Source organism: Phoxinus phoxinus (genome assembly GCF_949152265.1).
Source record: "Phoxinus phoxinus genome assembly, chromosome: 3".
Classification (NCBI taxonomy): Eukaryota; Metazoa; Chordata; class Actinopteri; order Cypriniformes; family Leuciscidae; genus Phoxinus; species Phoxinus phoxinus.
This window is the reverse complement of record NC_136878.1, coordinates 22,452,076-22,474,253: the sequence shown is the minus strand read 5'-3', so window position 1 is coordinate 22,474,253 and position 22,178 is coordinate 22,452,076. Positions and strand designations below refer to the sequence as shown.

General features: G+C 36.3%; 3 protein-coding genes across 3 annotated transcripts in view; 1 reads left to right on the top strand and 2 right to left on the bottom strand.

Moving 5' to 3' along the window:
• The window catches only part of stard8 (StAR related lipid transfer domain containing 8), a 68,175-nt gene extending 64,983 nt beyond the window's left edge, over positions 1–3,192 (bottom strand). The window contains exons 1-2 of the mRNA XM_079608477.1: positions 3,042–3,192; positions 1,413–1,443 (exon numbers count right to left, since the gene is read on the bottom strand). Coding sequence (XP_079464603.1) covers positions 1,413–1,443; positions 3,042–3,086 — 76 coding nt within the window. The 5' untranslated portion in view covers positions 3,087–3,192. The remainder of the gene's footprint in view (positions 1–1,412; positions 1,444–3,041) is intronic.
• A 7,177-nt stretch (positions 3,193–10,369) lies between these two features.
• Positions 10,370–18,386, bottom strand: yipf6 (Yip1 domain family, member 6). The gene is made up of 7 exons (XM_079606771.1): positions 18,280–18,386; positions 16,659–16,787; positions 14,692–14,770; positions 14,510–14,552; positions 14,292–14,417; positions 11,964–12,121; positions 10,370–11,160 (listed from the first exon to the last, which is right to left on the bottom strand). The coding sequence occupies exons 1-7, from the start codon at positions 18,310–18,312 to the stop codon at positions 11,039–11,041; spliced, it is 690 nt and encodes a 229-aa protein (XP_079462897.1). The 5' UTR covers positions 18,313–18,386; the 3' UTR covers positions 10,370–11,038.
• Positions 18,387–19,511: 1,125 nt separating this feature from the next.
• The window catches only part of ophn1 (oligophrenin 1), a 43,933-nt gene continuing 41,266 nt past the window's right edge, over positions 19,512–22,178 (top strand). Inside the window, exon 1 of the mRNA XM_079608480.1 lies at positions 19,512–20,074. Coding sequence (XP_079464606.1) covers positions 19,921–20,074 — 154 coding nt within the window. The 5' untranslated portion in view covers positions 19,512–19,920. The remainder of the gene's footprint in view (positions 20,075–22,178) is intronic.

The following is a 22,178-nucleotide window of genomic DNA, read 5'->3' as shown; positions in this document are numbered from 1 at the left end:
TGTTGTATTGCGGTTTTTATGTTTCGTCATGCAAAGGACACGTTAAATGCCCACAGGTCAAGTTCATTAGGCTACTTTATGCTACAGACGCAAAAAAAAAAAACTAATAAACATTGTAGGCTATATGATAATGTGTCCCCAAATGTTATTTGATAACATATTTTCTAATAATAATAAAAATAAATAAATCACATATTAGCTTTTAGGTTCTTAAAAAATGTTTTCTTAAAAATAATGATTTCACATAATGTCCTTATCTGATTACAAGCTCCTGCATGGACAAAAGGGTTGATGCTGCCATAATAGGGTAAATGTAACAACAAATTAAAAAATATACAGTACCTATAAATAAATAATACAGGTTAGCTCCTGATGCTCTGCCATTGGACTGATACTTTTTCCTGACTTTGATCTGAATGACAGTGTAAATATACAAAGTAAATATCTCACACTTATGTGCTTGACCAAACTATGTGACTAAATAAAGATCTAATCTGAAGATCAATGAGAAGAACATTTCTAAAGTTTGTTCACATGCCAGAGATTGAACAGTGACAAGATAAAGCAATCACATTGAGTGAATAACCATTAGGAAAGACACTTACAGTAGACTATTAAAAAACAAAACAAGCAATCGGCCGTGTGGACTAAATATGGCTTGTCTATGTGTAATTTACACCAAAACAACCACATGCATTTGTCTATTTGCTGAGCTTATTCATTTGCAAACCATGATGAACTACAAACATTCATAAAATTATAATTAGAGACAAATAAAACATAACCATAATGTCCCAGCAGAAACTGAACACGGTGTGCCCTAAAATATATGTCCCAGGGGGCTGAGTAAATCTTTTTTTAAATGTTCCTGTAAAAATCAGCAGGTAATCATCCACATAAAACATATAAATATAAAAATAAACATAAAGTTATAACTTTTGTGTTGGATTCAAGCACTCACAGTGAGTGGCTCCTAAAATGGCACACATAAGGAACCCCTGTGCCTCACAGTCTACTCTGTGGTGAATAATTAGACATTAGATATCTACCATGCCATCTGAGGTGTGTTATAAATAGTATGATCTACTTTCTGTGTCGCGTAATTCTACCATTACTTTCCTAAAATGCATCTGGGTGACATCTCAGTAGATGACTGCACAGAGTCAGAGGTCAAGGAGAACAGCTCAAACTATATCGATTATGAGATATCATGAAAGTAGCATCAGAGTGTTTTTAATTAACAGTGATGTAGCAGAGAGAGAGTTAAATATAGAACGGGTTGTTTCAGGCTGAACAGTGTCCACATCACTCTAAATAATGTACAGTTGCAGTCTTTTTCTAGGTGCTCTAGCAGAAGCCATAGTAATGTGGTTATAAAGCCATTCAGCTATAATAGAATCTCACGTCCTTACCTGAGCGCTGGACACGACAGCAGGTCAGCTTCTGAAACATCAGGAAAAATGGTACAATCATATTTGATGAAATCTAACAACAAGATCGGTGTCTGGTTTTCTCTGTGCACTCACTTTGTGCTTCAGCATCACCTTGATAAAATAAACACTCAACGAGGACACATGAAGTACAATTTTTACGCTGTAAGGCAATACAGACTTTTTTTCTTCAGACTAAATTCAAAGTCATATGGCTTACATGGTCAGCATGATTTTTATTTGTGTATTTTAAATGTGATGTATTTTTAACCAAAGAAGCAAAAGGTGCTCAAAAGACTGTAAAGACATTGGTAAGGTTACAGACTATTTCTATTTCAAATAAATGCTGTTATTTCGAACTTCCTATTCCTTATAATTCAGAAAAACATGTATCATAGTTTCCACAAAAAATATTAAGCAGCACAACTGTTTTCAACTGATAATAATAAGAAATGTTTCTTGAGCAGAAAATCAACATATTAGAATGATTTCTGAAGTATCATGTGACACTCAAGACTGGTGAAGAAATAATGCTGAAATTTCAGCTTTGACATCACAGGAATAAATTACTTTTTAAAATATATTAAAGAACGCATTTAATTATTTCTCAAATCAAGTGGTCTTGGTGAGCATAAGATACTTTAAAAAACATTAAAAACAAATCTTAGTGTGTGTGTGTATACTATACACACATACATATAGTACAAATATAGTACAGTAAATTTATTTCAACTCTGACATTCTGCCCATATAAAAATTTTCGCAAGGAAAAATATTGCGTAAAGATGACAAAATGTAATTAAGATTCATTCTCCAATTTTCTGTTATCCTTCAAATTAAGGAAACTGTTAGAGTAGCAGTGTCTGTTGAGTGTGCAACTGAATCAAAGTGTGTTTCTCCAGTAATTTCAGTTGAACAGACATTCCACTGTATCCCAAGTCTGCAACGGAAAAAAAGTAAATATATCAGGATCTCTCACTTAGGAACGTTGTGATGTCATGGGCTCTGCAGTGTATATAGCCCATTGGCTGAGCAATGCGGAAAGGCTGAAAGGGTGCTTTTAAAAAGATGTTGCCCTGGTAACAGAGTTTTGGCCGGCTCTCACTAGTCAGTGAGTGAGTCCAGTTCAGCAAATGATAATTTCCTACGCCCACTGCATCAGCCCAAACACTTACACATGCTCACAAAGTGCCTTCTAACAACTATTCACACAGTATATATGCTACAAAACATTCCTTTTCAAAAAAGAAAACATTTACCCTTAACTGACAATCATAAACTTTTGAGAGTTGTTTCCCTTACACAGAAAGTGGTGGTACTATGACACATGTATATGATATTCATACATGATTTTCAAAGAAAACCATGTCCAAAAATGATTAAAAACATGGTAACATGATGGTCACATTTGGTTCTTTTTGTTAGTGTTCAGTGCCTGCAACGACACAGAGCTGTTTTAATTCTTAAATAGACCTGGTCCTGACAGCTGCCAATCAAAGCATGACTCACAGTTTTCTCATGCTTTTAAATCTATACTTTGTGTTTTGTGCATCTTTCTTTCTCTCTCTCTCTCTCTCTCTCTCTCTCTCTCTCGCTCTCGCTCTGTCTTACCTTAGCCTGGTTGACGAATGCTCTTAGACAGTTGACAAAAGCCATGTTCACAGGTACCCACACTGAGGGTCAGGTTCAAAAGGTCAAGGGTGAACAGTCATGAAGGTTGCCGTGTTTGAGTCTATGCAGATTAACGGCTCTCTGAGAGTCTGATGGTCCCGAGCTCAACGGCTTGAAGAGGCAGATGGGGAGGGGCCACAAGGCCACATTTCAGCTGGCCAAGAGGAGAGATTCTCTGCATACCACTGTAGCTAGCTAGCGCTAAATGCTAACACACAAAGGGAAAAGCATAGAAGCCCAGCCGGTCTGCTATCAGTACATAAACCTCACAGCATAGCACACCATAGCAAACTTTAAAGTCATTCCAGCCTCCTATTATTTTCTTTCTTCCGTGAAATACAAAAGGTAATGCTAGCCAGAATTGGCCACTCTTGTATTACACCATTTCTAATCAATCACAAGAATGAAGGAGATCCTTAACTATTAAATAATAACTTCTGAAGACTTGAAATATAGCATATGGATCACTTTTATAGTGTTTATTTGTAGGTTGGAATAACATAATTTTCATTTTTGGGTCAACATACAGAATGTAAAGTAAACAGTAGTACAGTAGTCCAGATAGAAAATATATTCAGATTCAGATACGATGACACACTAAATATGATGACACACTATGATGACACAAAACATGAAAGCGATTTGACATCTCAGCTCTGTTTCTGACTATTATAATAGATTCCTGCAGGCAAACAGACACACATCTGTTTAGTCATCAGTAGCTCTCTTGAGAACCTGCACCCACTCTTGTTATGTATCAAAAACACAGAAAACAGTGTTTTCAATCCCCCACTCGAACATGCCAGAGATCACACACACACACACACACACACACACACACACACACACACACACACACACACACACACACACACACACACACACACACACACACACACACACAGACACACACTCAGAGGCCTACACATACAGCATATGAATGTAGTATCCCTGAGTCCCATAAGCACCTTCGTCAGCAGATTTTCCTCTAACTCATTTGGGATATCATTCTGCTTATTTTAAGTAATTTGGACTTTATTCTCTATTTATCACACAGACAGGACCAGTAGAATTTATTTCCGAAATTCACTCATTGCATAAACTCCCTATAGCAACCTGGTGTAAAGTGTCTTCGTTAAATACACCGTTGTTGGTTCACGCCTGGGTTCTTTACAGTTTTTTACAGTCGCTAGGACACATTTCTCAATACTTAGGTCACTTTTTCAAAACTCTTCACACAGTGAGCACAACAGAAGTATATGTGGGCTAAACTGTGGATCATTTATCATTGCTTTGGCACAAAATGCATTCAATGACTACATCTTTCAAATTACATTAACTCTTTTCTCACTTCGACACAACAACCGCCAAAACTCTGTGTACCTACAGGCCAATTTGCACATGCTGTTTTCAAAACTGTAGTTCAAAACAATAACATAATACAGAACTGTATACGACAGCATTTTGTCACATTTCTACAGTAATATTGTAATGAAATATATTTTGAATCTAAAAATTAAATGGTATAAAAACAATTGGACCAACCACAGCTGATTCCTATTGTATCTGTATCAGTGGATGGTGTGTAGACAAATGTTTGTACTTTGGAATTACTCAGTGCAAAAAAAAAAATGCATCATCTTTTGAATGCTTCATGTCTGATTCATACTAGTAAAATCTATTGCAGTGAATTCTAAACAGTAGAGAGGTAGAAGAAAGAAAGCATTTACAGAGGAAAACATTGTATAATGCTACTACCTGTTGTTACTGTTTTTTAGGTCATTGTTTTGTGGGTGATAAAGTGTGTTTGTTGGCTGTCAACCTAGTGTTATGGAAGAATATGTTGATTTGAGACATGTATGAAGTGATTTGGTAGTTTTAGTGCATTATGAATGTGAAATTAACTGCTGTGCCGAGCTGAAAGTTGGTTAGGAGAACTGTGAAGAGTTTTGAAAAAGTGACCTAAGTATTGAGAAATGTGTCCTAGCGACTGTAAAAAACTGTAAACCAGAACCCTCAATGTTTACATTTTCTATTATTGTGTGCAGGCAGTTTGAGTATTTTCAGAGCTAATTACAGTAGGCTAATGAATATGTTAAATGCCTTTATGGTTAATTCAATTCAAAAGACTCAGGCACTGCATTTTCATTTGTAATTGTCACCCTGCAATATCCTGTCAAAAAACAACAATGATCAACATAATTCTTTCATCATCATTCTCATCATCTCTGTTTCTCTGTCAAACTGTGTTTTACAACTATAAACACAGAGAAAATATACTGTAAATGACCTGTCAATCAATATTCACTCATCATCACTTAAATTATTTGATTTATTCCAGCTCAACCAGAAAGAAAAATGACTAATCAATTTCTCAGCCAGTGCAGACTACAATATGCGGTCCTTTATTATTTCCGAAACTCGCAAAATTACTTACTAAATTATTTTTTTTTTACATTATGTAATTCAAAGGCACACTATGGAATATTTCCATAATAAAATTATTATTCTCTATTTTCAATTTCCACCCATTTTTTTTTTACATTTCTGATAATGATTAGGTTCTGAAAATATGAAGTTTGATCACACTCAGAGAAAATGATGACAGTAACTGGATATAATAAAATGAAAATAATGCAAAACCTTTTGGCAATTTTTTTTGCTATAATTGACAGAGATGAATCACCAGACCCTGCAAGAATAAAGGATTTCCTTAATAGCGCTGCCTGTGAAAAACATTCAGCTGAAATATCAAATGAAACAACAAACAGAATCTGAACTGAACTGAGGTATACACAATATTAAACATTAATATGTGCATCAATGATATAACAGCTCCAACACTGATGCAGTTCCCATAATTAGCCATAACAGTTAAGTTCAAATGGAAAAGGTTTAGAAAGCCAGTTTCTTCCTTCCAGGGTCCATCTTTTCAGGGAACATTTTATTGCAACTAGATGCTGTTGCAAAGGTATAGCTATCTTAGAAAAGTGCTGTTCCCAGGACCTGTTTATGTGCTTCTGAACTGATGGTTTGAAAGAGCAATCTGCTGCACTCATCTCTCAAGAACGTCATTTAAACCGGCTGTGAGCAGAGAATAGGATTCCTGGCATCAATATCTACATCAAATACATGAATGCAGACAACAAAATGTTCTTTTGACATTCAGGTCGCAAATGCCTCTTCTTTGGTGATGGCTGAGTGTCATCCTTCCCTGATGTTCTGCGATGTTATCTCCAAAGAGAAAAGATTCTAAGCTGAGAAATGATTTTGCTTTCCTGTGCTGTCTGTTGTGCAGGACTGACATCAGCTCCTCCAGCATGGATTTATGTTAAGGCACGTTCCTTGCATTTTTTAATGGTAGGCCTTGCTATGACAGACTAATGCAGCCACACTACACGATTTTAGCCCTGATTTTCCGCTCAAAATCAGTTCATGGAGACTGCCGACAGAAGCCTGTAAAATAGGCATAGGCCCTAGGCCTATCGGTGCTGGTTCACATGAGTGTCGACGATCTCTGTTTTCGAATGATTAAAGACGCGATCTGTGACAAGCGCTAATGTTAAATTGATGTGTTTGCGATTCAATTCTCGTAGAGTAAAATGTGTTTTGACTGGAACTGACATATACATAAAGTTGAGTGAAAAGAACATCAATCATAAATAGGTCTATTAATAAAACTTTGAATGTTGTGTTTTTTTAACTTTGAACTTTGAAGCAGACACGTCGCTATAACCATACGTGAAGTGAGTTTACTGGAGTGCTGAATTGCTTAGCTTGAGCAAACATTTCCACAACAACGCAATGTTCAGATGCCTCCTGAAGCAAGGTGCAGGGCCCAGTGAGAGTTGGCCCCCCTCGGTCGGTCCATTCGCCTCAGAGCACTTTAAAGCTGGATTTTGATTGACTGCTGTGACAGAGCCATGATGAGAGTCCCAGCGGTGCTACTTCTGTCCTCCTAGTGAGCAGGTGAAAAACAGCTCAGCTGGCCCACAGTGCACCATCTTCTCTTAAAAATGTTGATATTTTAGTGCAGAGAAAAAGAGAGGGTAGTCTGGAATCTGAAAACGCTATAATGATCACGTTGGAGATTTGGAGCAGCTGCTCTGAGGGATCTTTCATAGTTAAAAGTGACCTTTCTCCTCTGCCCAAGCAGTGAACTCTCTTATTAATGTAATAAAACAAGCCTCTCTTTCTCTTTCTCTTTCTCTTTCTCTTTCACACAAACACACAAACACACAAACACACACACACACACACACACACACACACACACACACACGCACACACGCACGCACGCACGCACACACACACACACACACACACAGCAAGAAAACCGAAGTTGAAAGCCGCTTCTTTTTTGGGGGGTCTGGTAATTACTTAAATAGAGAAGCTCTCTTCTTTACAATGTTTTTTTCCTTGTCCTTGTTACACCACGTAGTCCAACTCCTGAAGCCTCACTTTGTAGGGTAGCAAAGTACTCATTCTTTAAGAAAATGTAAGTTTGTCTATCTACCTATTGTTTGTATGAACACATGTATAGTAATTCTTCACCCACATTTTTTAGTTCTCTCATCATTTACTCGCCCTTATGTTGTTTCAAACTCATAGGACTTTCTCTTCAAGCACAAATTAGGATATTCTCATGGAGAAATGATGTCTGTTTGCCGTTCAAATGGTGACCAAACCTTCAAGCTCCAAAAGGAACATAAAGGTAAAGTATCATTAATCTTTGTCACCAGTCATTTAGTCTGATATCAAAGATCAGACCAAGGGACCACAAACTAGAGACTGCAATTGCAAGATGTATGGTCAAAAGTGTTTGGTCGGTTCTCACTCAAAACAAATTCAATTGTTTTAGAAGACGCGGTTAAACCATGTGACTCGTATGAATTACCTTTTATATACCATTTACTGTTTGTCTATTTTGGTGTTTGAAAGTTTGATTCCCCCATTCTCTTCTTTTACATTGTAGGAACAAACAGACATTTGATTTAATCTCCATTTAAATATCATATTTTGCATAATAGGTTTAAATCTGCATAAGGGTGAGTAAATGTATAATTTTATGGCCTAAATTATCCCTGTTCTGAACATGATAGGCATATTGTCTCTGTATAAACAAGTAGTGCATTCCGTTTTTTTCATTTGTTTTATACTGTCAGTCATCTTAAATGGTTTTCTTTAGATGTCTGCCACTCCTGCTGACCTTGAGATGATGGGTAACCTGCCTGTCACTCCTTGTTTGATTTTTCTTGGTAAGTATTATTATTAGATATGTCTGCATTTTGTTTCACTAAAACAAAGCTCACACTCCTGACTGGGTAAACCCAGCCTGATCTGCTGGCAATTTGATTTCATTCAATCTTAAAAGATTGAGCTTGGTCTGGTGATAGCCAGACTACTCACACTCCAGATTGACACATAACTTTCTATTATCAGGAGAAGATCCACCTTTATGTGCCTCATGCTAGAATCCACTGACTATAATGGCCTGTAAAGTTTATTCTAAGTCTTCAGTAAATGATCTAGTTGTTTTTGGTGAGGACATTTTAGATAATCAAATTATAAACAGCAAGTAATTTTTAATTGAAAATGATTATACTCTTATTTTTCAGACACTTTATTGGAATAAATCTGGAAAAGAGGGACCAAAGCTGCATGGAGAAAAGTTGTCTAAAATAACTGGGAAGATTGTGCAGAAAAAGACTATCAAATTGTTTTTATATATAAAATGGGCAGGTGTTCACTGAAGTCGGTTTATATATAGAGTATATGTATATGTGTATTTTATAAACAGGTAAGGATTGTATTAATTGATTATGTATACATGTATGTTGTATGCATACCTGTTAGGACATACTGTATCCACAAACATGATCCAGTGTTTATCTAGTGTTATATCATAATACATAAATAAAAACATTCATAACTTGACTTTGTTCTCTTTTGTAATCCACATAGTCAAACGCTGCCGTTTCTCTTTCTGTTAAACTATGCATTTGGCAGATACGTTTATTCAGAGCAATTTATGGTGCATTCTGAATACATATTTTCCCTGGGAATAACCTGCATCTGCCACATGACTCCTCAAACGTATTTGAACTGCTGCTACTGCTTGTTGTTTTAGAATGGACTAACTCTTTGCTTTTGAGTCTGGATGGAGGAACAAAGTTTCAATAAGATACTTTAAAGAAACATGTAAGCAGACACAACGATGTGTTGAGCTCGTGTGTCTCCAGTCTGCACTCTACAGGAGCGTGTGTTAGACTTCAAACAACCAATCATAGACTTCAATGCAGCAGCTGAAAAAAAAGGAACACATTAACATTTTAATTATATTTAGAATTAATTGACAAGATCACATTAACAGGTAGTATAACTAGAAATCAGTCTTAGCTGTCGTTTCCCCACATTTGCTCTTCCCTGCTCCATCTTCCTTTGGTTTTCTATTTTGACCAAAACAGATTGAGAAACTTCAGAAACAAATTCAGCAAATGAGTCTGTCCTAGATTATAAAATACACACACAAAGCTTGATCATTATAAACTGTGCTGATAATACCACAAAGGGATATATCACCCAAAAATGAAAATTCTGTCATCATTTACTCACCCTCACTTTGTTTTATTCTGTGGAACATATTTTGACTAATGTTGGTAACAAACCTTTTTCATGACCAGTGACTTACATTGTATTGAAAAATAAAAACAGAAACATTTATAAAAATGTCTTCTTTTGCGTTCCACATAAGTGATGAGAATTATCCCTTTGAGATCAACAAGAGGTCAGCTGAGCAATCACAACACCATTAGATACACACAAATAAAGGTAAGAAGAAACACTGACGATTTTCTCACACTCACACACCTTTATTTAATCACAAACACACCTCAGTTGCACCTTATGGTTCAGGTGCTGTAATGAATTGAAAGTGAAAATTAAAGTCTTTTTTTAGGCATTCAAGATGGAAAGTCTAATTTGAATTACTGTCACATTGAGAGGCAAAGGCAGAGAGAGAGAGGAGTGAAGACTGCGTTTCTCTAGGTGAGGGAAACAGAAAGACAGGTCGCTGGTGTGTGTCTGTATATGAGAGAATGTGTATGGAAGACTGTCTTTGTCAGACAGACAGGAATATGTGTGTGAAAAGATCCTCTAAATGAAGAACCACATTTATACAGACAGAAACAGCACTTCTAATTCAACCTCAAGTTATATATTTTTTATTTTCCATGGGCAGAAAAAGACAGAACCCAGAGTCTATGCAGCACTTATAAAGTATATGTTTATTTCATTCTGGAATGTATTAACTTCCACCGGCAAAAAAAAAACAAATCTAATGAAGCGCAAACCTCATTCAGAACAAAAAAGAAAACACCAAAGAAAAGAAACTTTTGTGTGCAGCGATGTGAGGGGACTGACGTGAATGTGCAGCCTGATGATAGCTGAATAATTCTCTCAGCAGAGCCAACACTGGCACTGCTCAATCACACACAAACAAATACATGCACGCTCACAGTTACATTCTATGCTTGAGTAAGCACATCCACACATAAAGTCCGAGACACACAGAACATATACGGCTCTGTGTTAAGGGTGTGAGTACATCTGGAACTGCTCAGAAGGGGCACTAATGTTCCTCACACTACAAAACATTCACATAATGAAGACATGTAGGCTGTTGTTAAATTAGTAGTGCTGAAGAATTAGTCTCCTCAACTCCTTTCCTCTCCTCTTATCCAACTGACTGAGGGATGGGGAGGAGTGATATCTATGCAATAATCCCCTTACTGTCTTCAGTCCCTTTCTGAATGTCCATCAAAGTGCTCCACCACTTTTTAGGCTAGGCCAATCACTGGCCAGCTCCCAGATGATCTGCTGGTTGTCTTAATAAAGGAGAGGAGTTCATTTTGCAATTGGCGCAGGGTATATATATGCTAATGAGAAGGTGAAAATGTCAAGATCATCCAGCCAATCACAAAGTAGAACAGGAACACTGGATACACGACCAGGGCTTTCCTATTGGCCGGTTGGCTGTCAGCAAGAAATGCTGTGGAGGCTGTGAATGAAACACACACAGAGAGATACGGATTAAGATCTCACTGAAATCCCCTAAAGACTGTGTGTACAAGGAGAAGACAATGAGTTGAGTGATCCGACGCGACTTCTGTATTTCCACAGTATTACTGGTACATCTAATCTTATGTTCTTCTTCTTTATCACTTTAGTAACTGGTTACTAATAGCACTTAATTGATGGTACATTTGTAATTCATTCATTTGTAATTTCTCTGTGCAAAAAAATGCTTGCAATTTTTATTTTACTCTGCATTGCAGATATTTTACTTTTATTTCAATTACACACTATTATTTTATCTAGTTTGTCACAACCAGTGTTTTTTATTGATAACTGAAACTAAACCATAATAAAGCTAAAAATATTGTCACAGTGTGAAGCTAAAAATAAAACAAAATATAAATCTTAGATTAAAAACTCTACACTACATATGGTATATGCATACTAGTAAAATACCTATTAAAAGTTATTTTAACAAGAACATTGTTATTTTTCATTTATTTCGCACTGTGAGCCACTAAAGCTATGCATTTTCCTCATGGGTATAAAAGCACAAAAAACAACAACGTTAAATGAGTCTACACAGCCCCCTGGTGGTGGCTGCATGCACTGCTAGAGGAGCTTGTTTGCCAATCAGACTCATGTAGTTCACTAGCAGACAAAACACATGGATTCTAAACATTACTGCTATAAACAGAAATCTGAATAATTTAAGTAGAACAATCTCAGGGCCTTTACTCTTCTGTGATTGCTGAAAAGAGATAAATGATTTTGATTGGTTCTTACCAAATGTTGACCAGCTGAAGGATGCGGTGACAACTATAAGACGGACAGCAAAACCGATGATGCCTGAGCCCCCCAGAAGAACGATACGGCAAACTATCATGGCCACAGTCAGAGGAAGAATACAGTACCCCAACACACACAGACTCTGGAAAAATGATCTGTACAGACAAAGAGTGAGTAAGACAGGGACATGGACAGAAGGAATGACATTGTTCCAGTAATGTGCTCAAATATCAAATCAGCTTAGACTATTATGCATTGTAAATTGTCTAGCTGATGAACAGTTAGCAAATTCAGAAAACTAATGTTGCTAATAATTGAACAATCAACTGTTACTGTGGAAACTGTTACAAGAAACTGATTTTAGCTGGAGGGGTTAAAATAAGAGAGCTTACAAGTAAAAGCTACACATAACAATAGCTGACATTCTGAAATGTATCACAGTTAAACCCCCCTATTTAATTTCCATTTCCATGGTGACAACATGCCCTGGTATTTTGAACATAAATAATTTGAAATGCTGGGCATTAGGGGTCATACTTTTTTCTATTGTTCTAACACAATGAAGTCTATTTAAAGAATGGTGGTCAAATAATAATATAACAATATTCAAATTCAAGGCACTGATATGTGCCTACAGGGCAACCGCTGACTCTATAACTAAACTCACTACTTCAGACTTATGTGCCAGAACATGCAGTGTGTGTGTGTGTGTGTGTGTGTGTGAACTGCGCCTTGTGGTGCCATCCCAAAGAGGCACAAAATCACTTTCACAGACCTTTACCTTGACTGTTCCAAGCCGGTGGAATGACTTGAGCTCAAGCAAAACTGCTGAGTCTTTAGCCATTTTTAAGAAATCACTGAAGACGCATCTTTTTTTTGTCAACACTTGACTTGACCCAATTAATACTAACACTTACTATTCTATTGTATCCATTTATTTGTTTGTTATTTATTAAACAACCTTGCTATCTTGTACTGTGCTAGACTGACTAGGACTAGTCACAGCACTTGCATATTGTTGCGCTATTGTTGGTTTGATTGCTTCTATTGCTCTTCTCATTTCTAAGTCGCTTTGGATAAAAGCGTCTGCTAAATGATTAAATGTAAGTGTTACATGTACACTACTGTTCAAAAGTTTGGGATCAGTCAGATTTTTATTGTTTTTGAAAGTCTCTTATGCTTATGCATTTATTTGATCAAAAATAAAGTAAAAACAGTAATATTTGACATAATACTAAAATGTTTGTACTGAAGTTTTCTGTTTTAATATATTTTAAAATGTGGCCAAGCTGAATTTTCAGCATCATTACTCCAGTCTTCAGTGTCACATGATCCTTCAGAAATCATTCTAATATGCTGAAAACGGTTGTGGTGCTTAATAATTTTGTGGAAACCGTGATACTTCTGAACAGAAAGTTAAAAAGAACAGCATTTATAGGACTTTTTTTTTTTTGGAATAATGTAAAAGCCTTTGCTGTCACTTTTGCTGATAGTAAGTGCTTTTTAAAATAAGTAAAACATGATTTATTACAGTATTTAAATGATAAAATAGTGAAATTTCATGACTTTACATAATTGTACTCTTCTGTTTGAAATGCATTGATTTTCGAATACATGTGAAAGGAGTTGTATTGTGAAGTCATACCTCTCATTTACTCTTTTAAAAAATAGTGGTGATATTTTGCAACCCTAAATGCCCAGTGTTGTGATTTTGGGATGTTTTCCAAAAGTTGTCTAAACGAAATGGCTTCCCAAAAGCTATATTTAAGGGTGAAAAAAAACCCCATGAATATCAATGCTTGGGTCTCTTGAGGGCTAAACAAAACAATTGATGTCACTCACACACTGTTCCCTCATTGTTCAGTGCCATTAAACAATCAATTATCTTGGATCTGGTTGACTAGCTCTCTTTTCCACGCCTAGTGATGAGACAAATTCCCTCTCGTAGGTACAGATGCCAAAGCACAGGCATCAATTAAGGTTTGGCCTTAGAGACTCCTCTTTAATATGCATTTTAAATTACAAAAAAAAAAAGAAAAAAAAGTACAATAAGAACACTGCACTAAATTCACACTTCCTCCACTCTGAAGATGTGAGGAAGTAATGAACCGAAAATATTTTAAAACTTCTCATAATAACATAAAAGGTCTCTAACGTTGTTTTGTGCCATTGCTTTGGCAAAGTATCTGCCAAATTAACTAAAATCGAAAGCGTGATATGACTATGCCCCCAGACCACCTTACAGGAAACAAGGTCCATCCACTAGTCTCACAAAATCCTGCAGGAAACACTGAAATATAAATGAAAATCTGACTGTTTACTCACATAGTTCCTCCCAGGAGTTTGGAGTTGAGGGTGATGATTACAGAACCAAACCAGATGATGACAAAGACTTCTGCAAACTGTGGTCTGCCATCCTCCTCACTGTCAGCAGACCCACTCTGCAGCATTCTGAGATAGAAAATATTATTATAAATTCAATACATTTGCGCAAGTCATAGTGACAATGGTTCTGACTAGGACTAGTCAACATTACTACTCACAAGGCCAGAGTCACACAGAGGATAAGAGGTCCCCATAAGTCCCCTAAAAAGTACAGAACACATACACTCCTTAAGATCAAGACAGCTTGAAGAACATGTAACATTTATGATAATAAGGGATCATAAATGGGGTGCATCCTTTATGTAATCTGTGATTGTGTCATCAGAAAATATGGACTCACAGTCTCTGAGTAGTGCAGAACTTTTCTTGGGGTACATAACATGGACAAACTTTTGTCCAATGGCTCTTAGATCCCTCAGCTGAGAACCACAAACAGAAAAAAGAGAGAATAAGAAACGTTGCTTAAACTCAAACAGAACTACTCTTACATATGCACTCCAGTGATATTTTTGTATTATTTATATATTATTATAATATTTATTACATTTGTTGTGTGATTCAGTAATTTTTATTTGTTTTAAAAAATATTTCTATACAGGTTTAATTAATTTTTTATTTCAGTTTGAGTCATTTTACTACAACTTAAAGTCCCCCTGTAGTCAATCATTGTATCCCTTAAAACTAATGAGCTCATTGTATCCCTCAAAACTAATAATGCATTGTTTAAATTACATTACATTATTAGCTAACTGTGTGATGAATGTACATTTCTGAAATACATAACTTGGATCACTCTAAATTGTAATGTAGACATGCATTTTCTGTAAAGCTGCTTTGAAATAATAATGTATTGTGAAAAGCGCTATAAAAATAAATGTGAATTTAATTGAATTAAAACTCATCTTTGATCACCAAAACTTCACTACACTCTTGCTTCATTAAGTGGAATGAATTTGATCACTTGAACCATGAATATGGAAATAATCCCCGCCTCCACTCAATCACACAAGCTCAGAATACCTGATTAACTCGGTCAACTTTACTGTACAAGTGGAAATACTGGTTTAAGTCAGCCATATATGTTTGAACCAAAAACTGATTCAGAAGAAGAAGAAGTGGAAGAGTGAGTTTATACAGGCTTCTATACATATAAGTCGATGTATCAGAATGGTAATGCGTTTTATGTATCGTTCTTAAAGGAACACGTCAACTTTTTTGGAGTTTAGCTTATTTTTATTTAGTTATTTATTTTATTTTCCACAATTTCACACATTGCATATGTTGCTACATGTTCGAAGTACCATATAACAAGGGTGACAAGTTACAATATATATTACTTTTTCAGCAGCCAAGGACTACTACTATAGTACTCACCACGGTTCATGTAACCTAACCAACAACTGATCAGGAAAAACAATAGTGTTTCCTTTGTGAAAAAATGGACTCCCAAGAAGCAATAGCTTATAATTAGTATCCCCCAGAGTTAGGTAAGTCCATACATACCCTTTTCATCTCCGTGCCTTGTTATTTGTACACGCTGGACTATACAAATCAAAACATGTACCGGTAAATAGGAAAATGTTGTCGTTATTTTGTCACGTATTGGGAGCAGTATGCTAGCTGGAGCCGTTTACCTCCAGTCTTTGTGCTAAGCTAGGCTAGCGGTGGGTGCGTCAGACAGAGTTACGGCACGCACGGAGATGAGAAGGGTATGTATGGACTTATCTAAATCTGGGGGATAAGGTGACTTATAAGCTAAACTCCCAAAAAGTCGGCGTGTTCCTTTAACACCGATTACCCGATTTTTCATATCAACAGAATAATATACCGGGATAACCTGGCTTCTCGTACAGCACAGTAATGACGATTGGCTAAAGCCTGTTTGCACGTTGACGTGACTGGTTATAACATGCTTGTTATGTTGAGGGCTGCGATTTCAAAACGCGTTTCTGAGACTGTATTTGGTTCACTGCAGTTTTAAGGAGAAAATACTCAGCAATGGTGTTGCAAATTAAAAACACCACACAGACATTAAAAACCACAGTGGGTCAAATTTAAACATTTATTTCAGTTAGTTGCCAAAGCAACATTTTTTAATTTCAAGGTTTTCACCTAGACCTAATATTTATACTTTAATTTAATTTATTTATGACAAATTATATTTAACAGTTTTAGTTTTATTAAACAAATAACACAATTAGAATAGTTTTCTTCATTACAATTATGCACACAAATTATTTGAGCGTGTGCATTGCTCATCCATATATGCCAATATATCACTACCCAGTAACAAAATGTTTCACTTACAATAGTGTCTTTGACAGGCTCATCCAGCGTCGAGAGATCATTGTCAGCATTCTGCGAGCCCAGAGGCACAGATATATCTCCCTCCACTGGGATGTCCTCTGAAATTGAGATGTCAGACAAACCTGCAAACTGAGACATGAAGAATGACCGTTTAAATTATTCATGGCATATAGCCTATAGGCCTACCCAAAACACAAGTTCATGTTTATCTATGCCAGTGATTCTCACTGGTGGCCCATGCAGGATCTATAATGGGCTGTGTGTTGTTGACTGACTAATAGAGGAAAATAAAAACAATTACAATTAGAAAGCACTTCTAATTGAATCAACTCATTAATAATTGAGCTAAACATGCGTTTCTGTTTTCTTCATAATAAGTGACAGTTGCTGTAGCAAATGAATAGTCTCAGCTCATATTTATTAGGAAAATAATAATTTAAGTTGATTTCAATTAATCAAGAAGAAAACAATAGTCAGGCAAATGAATGGTAGAAGTAGACCATTTCAAGACATAAATTATATAACTTACTGATGATGATAATTTGTACACTGTCACTATCTATTTAAAACTTCCTGTCCTGAAAAAGGACACAGGTGACATGGATGTGTTCTTGACCTCAGGCTCAGGGTTGGAAATTAGCACACGCCACATGCTGGTGATGTTGTGTTGTGGCTGGTAAACTTGCTTCACCTAACGTTACCAGCCACCGTGGCGGGTAAATAAAAGTAGCAAGCTGTTTCAGCCGGACACATTTAGAGGAGGCACACCTTGAGACTTTACCGACTTAACCCTATGGAATAAACGGCTTAAGTATTGTAGATCTTGTAGTATTAATTTTCACATTGTCGGTTAAAAACAAGAAAGTGGCTGGTAGATTTTGGAATCCACCAGCCAGTGGCAGGTGGACAAAACAGTTAATTTCCATCCCTGCTCAGGCTCAAGAAGAATTTTAACTCAGAGTATGTAAAACCTATTGTAATGCACTGAAACCTCCTTTAAAGACCCATATGATCTCATCTCAGGAAATACATTTACCAAGCAGATATAACGTTAGACCGTTAAATAACCAGTAAAGAAATGTAAACATCTCTGTGTCGAGATCGTTAAATGAGAAATAAGGATCGAATGATGGAAATATATCATTTCTGATTGGAGTCTTGAACTAGCCTACAGTCTAAGTTAAAATCTCTGCACGTAAAAGGCGAATAAATAAACATTTAAAATATGTATAGGAGAGGGGCAGTCAGACAGACAGAGAGAGATAGAGACAGTCGACAACAGTTTCCGATAGCAGGTGTTGTTCCACTCACACTGTTTACATAGTTTGGTAACACTGTACGATAAAAGGTGTAATCCTGTTTTCCACACGATCAGCTAATCTATCGGTTTAGTATTTTGGGTGATGTTTTAAAAAATCTTTAAGGTAGTAAATTTGTTCTGTTGTGCTCAGAAACGACCATCTGCTTTTACACGTATTACCCCAGCAGAGCTTTACTGACACATTTACATTACTTTATCAATCAGTACTTTGGATCGGTTTACCATATAGACAACAGTTAAAACAGTGGAAAAGCTGACAATGTGTTTTAAAAATATTTTAAAGCATGTTTTGTCTCTTACCAAAGGCTTGCTAGACTCCTCTACTTCCGCCATCTTTACACGGATACGGATACGTCATCAGGGGTGTGACGTCAAAAACGCCAACATGCCACAATGCAGATAATAATAATAAAGGTATGAGGTGTCTATGTTTATTAAGGAAAAGGTACTCTTTAATTTAGTTTTGCATTTTGAAAATGTAATTTTTGGATATGTAAAGTATGATAACAGTGTGAATTTTTTTGTGTGAGTTTTGTAATGAATTTGTTAATTTTATTAGTCAAATTTCGCATTCATAAGTGTAAGTTTTCTAACAAAAAGACCCTTTTCTCAGTATTCCTTAAAGAATTTGAAAATTACTTTTTTTTGTTGTTGTTACTATTCAATCTAGTACTAATGGAAAAGCTATTAAGACTGTTCATTTGTGTACTGTCTTCAAAATATTTGTTACAAAGGTATCAATGTTTTTATTTATTTATATATATATATATATATATATTTTATTTTACTTTGATGCCCGGGCTCCAAAATGTATTGTTTTGTTAATAAAAAAAAAATATATATATTAATAAATGTCGTATGTCTCTGGTATTATGCCTTATGTTTTAAACTGATCAAAGCTTTTTGAAATCAAAATAACAAAGTTAGTAAAATGCCTTGTAAATGTATTATCAGAAGAGTCAGTGTGGGTTTAGAAATACAACGTGGGGTAGAATGACAACTAGCATGACTTTGAAGTATGAAAATAGGCGAGGCTTTGGCCCGGATGTTTGTCTCTACTTGGACAAGCACGATGGATCAACATCATATTTTTTATATTTTAATTATTCGCTGTATATTTCAATGCAATGGCTATTAAGTGTCATTTCCCCCTCAGATATAACGCCCCCCCCCCTCTCCCCCCCAGATCACTGCTCACGTGCAACGTTAGCGGCATGTCACGTGGTAAATGTTACTTTTTCCAGCGCCGCTCAGTGTAGACCAATAATAGTCGTCTGTGAGTGCTTGATACCGCGTTCATTAATTCATAATTTAATAGTGATTGTAGAGGCATGCTTCCAATAGTATTGTAAGTACCAATGATTGCAAATAATAGATTTGAATGATTATAATTTTTAGCCTATAAATGTCTGTAGCAATACAAAATACATACTAAGATTTTTAATGTAGTTCAATAGAGGATTTCCTTTTGTGGGCCATCATGCGCCCCCCAGAGGAAGAAACGGTGTGTCCCTCATAATATTGATAATTTTAGCTGCTAACTATAGTGACATTTGCCGCCCAATGATGTGGGTGTGCTCAGAATGTAGCCCTGCCCGCGTTTGTCAGTCAATCGGCTCCCCAAAACAAGGAAAAGTATTGAAACACAAATACTTTATCAGCACTTTTAAGTTTTAGCCTACTTTGCAACTCAAATAGACTTGGTCTCTTTTTATCAATACCGCGTGCACACGGAGACGGTCACTACCGGAGCGTTGGATTATTGTTTTTATAAGTGCATATCATACAATAAGTCAAATATGGGGAACTTTATCGAAACCGATTACTCGAAATCAACTTGAATAACACAGCCGAGTGATCAAAAGGCACGTCTGTCGTGGTTTGTGTACTTTATTGACAACAAAAGGCCAGTTATCATCGTTGATCATTCAGAGGTTGAGAATGGGGCATCCTCCACTGGAGTTCAGCGACTGCTATTCCGACAGCCCAGATTTCCGAGAGAGACTGAAATGCTACGAAAACGAGCTGGAAAAATCCAACAAGTTCCTAAAGGATGTCATCAAGGACGGGAACAGTGTGATCAACACGATTAAAGGTAAAATGGTCTTTTACAGCACAGCAGCGGTGGTGGTGCTCTTCGCTGGGGGGAGGAGGTGGATCGAGGTCTCCGCCTTTGCAAAGCCATGCAGATGAACGACTACGCACGACATCAATAGAGAATTTAGTTTTACTCAAAGGAAAATTGCCTTTCATTCATAGAAGCCCTACGAATCGTATGGCTTTTTGAAAAAGCTTTCACTTGCAGGTCACTGGTTGGTTTTTAAGGGGATTATGAATTGTAGAGAGGGGAGGGAGTGATCTGGCAGATGGTGCGCACCTCTCATAGATGCTGCTGGCAAGCTCTTTCAGGAGACGGTTGGTTTATTTATAGCAGGGAGCTTTAATTTTCCAGATTAATAAATGGAATTAAACTGGAAAGTGTGAACGTGTCAACAAGATGATTGACTGTGAAGGGAGAGCCAGTAGTCATATGAATTACTATCAGTGCTTGCTTATCATTCTGCTGATCTCATAGGCTCTTTGCATCCTCGAAATGGAGAGAGAGAGAGAGATGCAGGCTGTAAACTCTCAGTCTAAGAAGCATTCCTTTCCATGGCCATACGCCACAATAGATGTAGATAATGTCTCTCTTCCTCCTTCCTCTTCTTTAGTTCGGCTTATCTCTGAAGTGTTTTGAAGCAACAAACTACAAATGGAAAGTTTCCAAGATTCCAATCCTGCTCTTCCAATACTGTTCCCCTGAACGAGGCAGTTGAGGATAGAGGAACTAGCACCGCAAACAATGCACTTTAGACAGTTAGCTTCTGCTTAATGAGGAGAAGCTGCTAAACTCACTAGAGCTGTATTACAGTCATTATAGATATAGATCTAATAGTAATTATAGCTGTAGATTTCCCAGTGCACAGCTCACATGTCCTCTTTGTTATCAGTGTTCAGGGAATTGTAAAAGTGTAACTTTTTTGGTCAAATAATGCATTCATAACAGTAATACAATCTTTTATTCAAATTAATAAAATGTTAAAAAGTTATTAGATTTTTAATAATTAATATAATTTAATTATATTAAGTTATGTATGCAGATATTTAACTGATCAAATTAATTCAATAAATAAATATAATTAAGATTTAAAGGCACTAAGTGCAAATAGCGATACTAGATTTTAGAGCTGTATTTTCTTTGCACCATGTTTAAGTAGTAATTATATGCTATTTGCACTAAGTGTAAATAGTTGTTAGATGCTATTTATACTAAGTGCAAGTCGTGGCAGATAGCACCTCACTGTATTGTAGTAGGCCTATATTATAAAACGGTATGCAATAACATATTCAATGTATGATAATATTTTTATCTACCTTATTGGGACATTACTTGTCCCTATCCCTAAAGCCCATTACACCTAACACTAACTCTACCGATCAACTCTTTATCCCCACTATTAAATACCCGTTAGGCACTTTATTTTGAGTATTTTATTATTTTAAATAAACAGCCTTCCAAGTTCAAGCTGATATGCGATGGGGAAAAGGGAGAAGGAGTTGGGTAAAAGCCGAATTCGAACTCGGGTCGGTCACCAATGCTCCTGTTTTCAGATGGGTGTAATTTTGTAATTTTGTCTGGCTCAACCAGACATTGGTGGGCAGAGTGTAAATAGCCTCTGCCTACAAGGCGGTCTATTTGCACATAGTGTAAATAGACAGTCCAAAATATTAAATGTGTCATGAAATGTTGCAATAAATAAAAGTACAATGAAATGTAAGCATAAGTAAGTAAGTGATAAATAAATAATCATGGCAAGCTCTAAAATTATTTAAGTGGCTAGAAATTGCTTTTTAAAATAACATTTTTATTTGAAGTCCTTATTCATTAATCTGTAACTATTGGGAAAGTATAATGTACATTAATTGGCCAAAAATAGGAGGAATCCTGTGCCAGTCAGATGATTTCCTGATTTATTGGAGAGTTTCAGCTGATTGGCGGTTAGTTTTTCCGTTTGCATTTCACTGCCTAAGTTTGGATAGAAAACTTGACAGTTGGTCTCTTGTCAGTAATAATTTGATGATTCAGCTTTAATTTATCTCCTTCTCAGGCTTCCTTCCCTAATTTCAAGGGAAGTCATAAATGCACCCGTTTTCTAAAA

Excerpts from the sequence above, each read along its gene's own strand:
- yipf6 (XM_079606771.1), bottom strand. The coding sequence starts at position 18,312 with ATGGCGGAAGTAGAGGAGTCTAGCAAGCCTTTG. Across the intron at positions 14,553-14,691 it reads TTCTGCACTACTCAGAGACT|GGGACTTATGGGGACCTCTT; the intron begins GTGAGTCCATAT and ends TGTACTTTTTAG. Across the intron at positions 11,161-11,963 it reads CTTCAGCTGGTCAACATTTG|CCTCCACAGCATTTCTTGCT; the intron begins GTAAGAACCAAT and ends TTTCATTCACAG.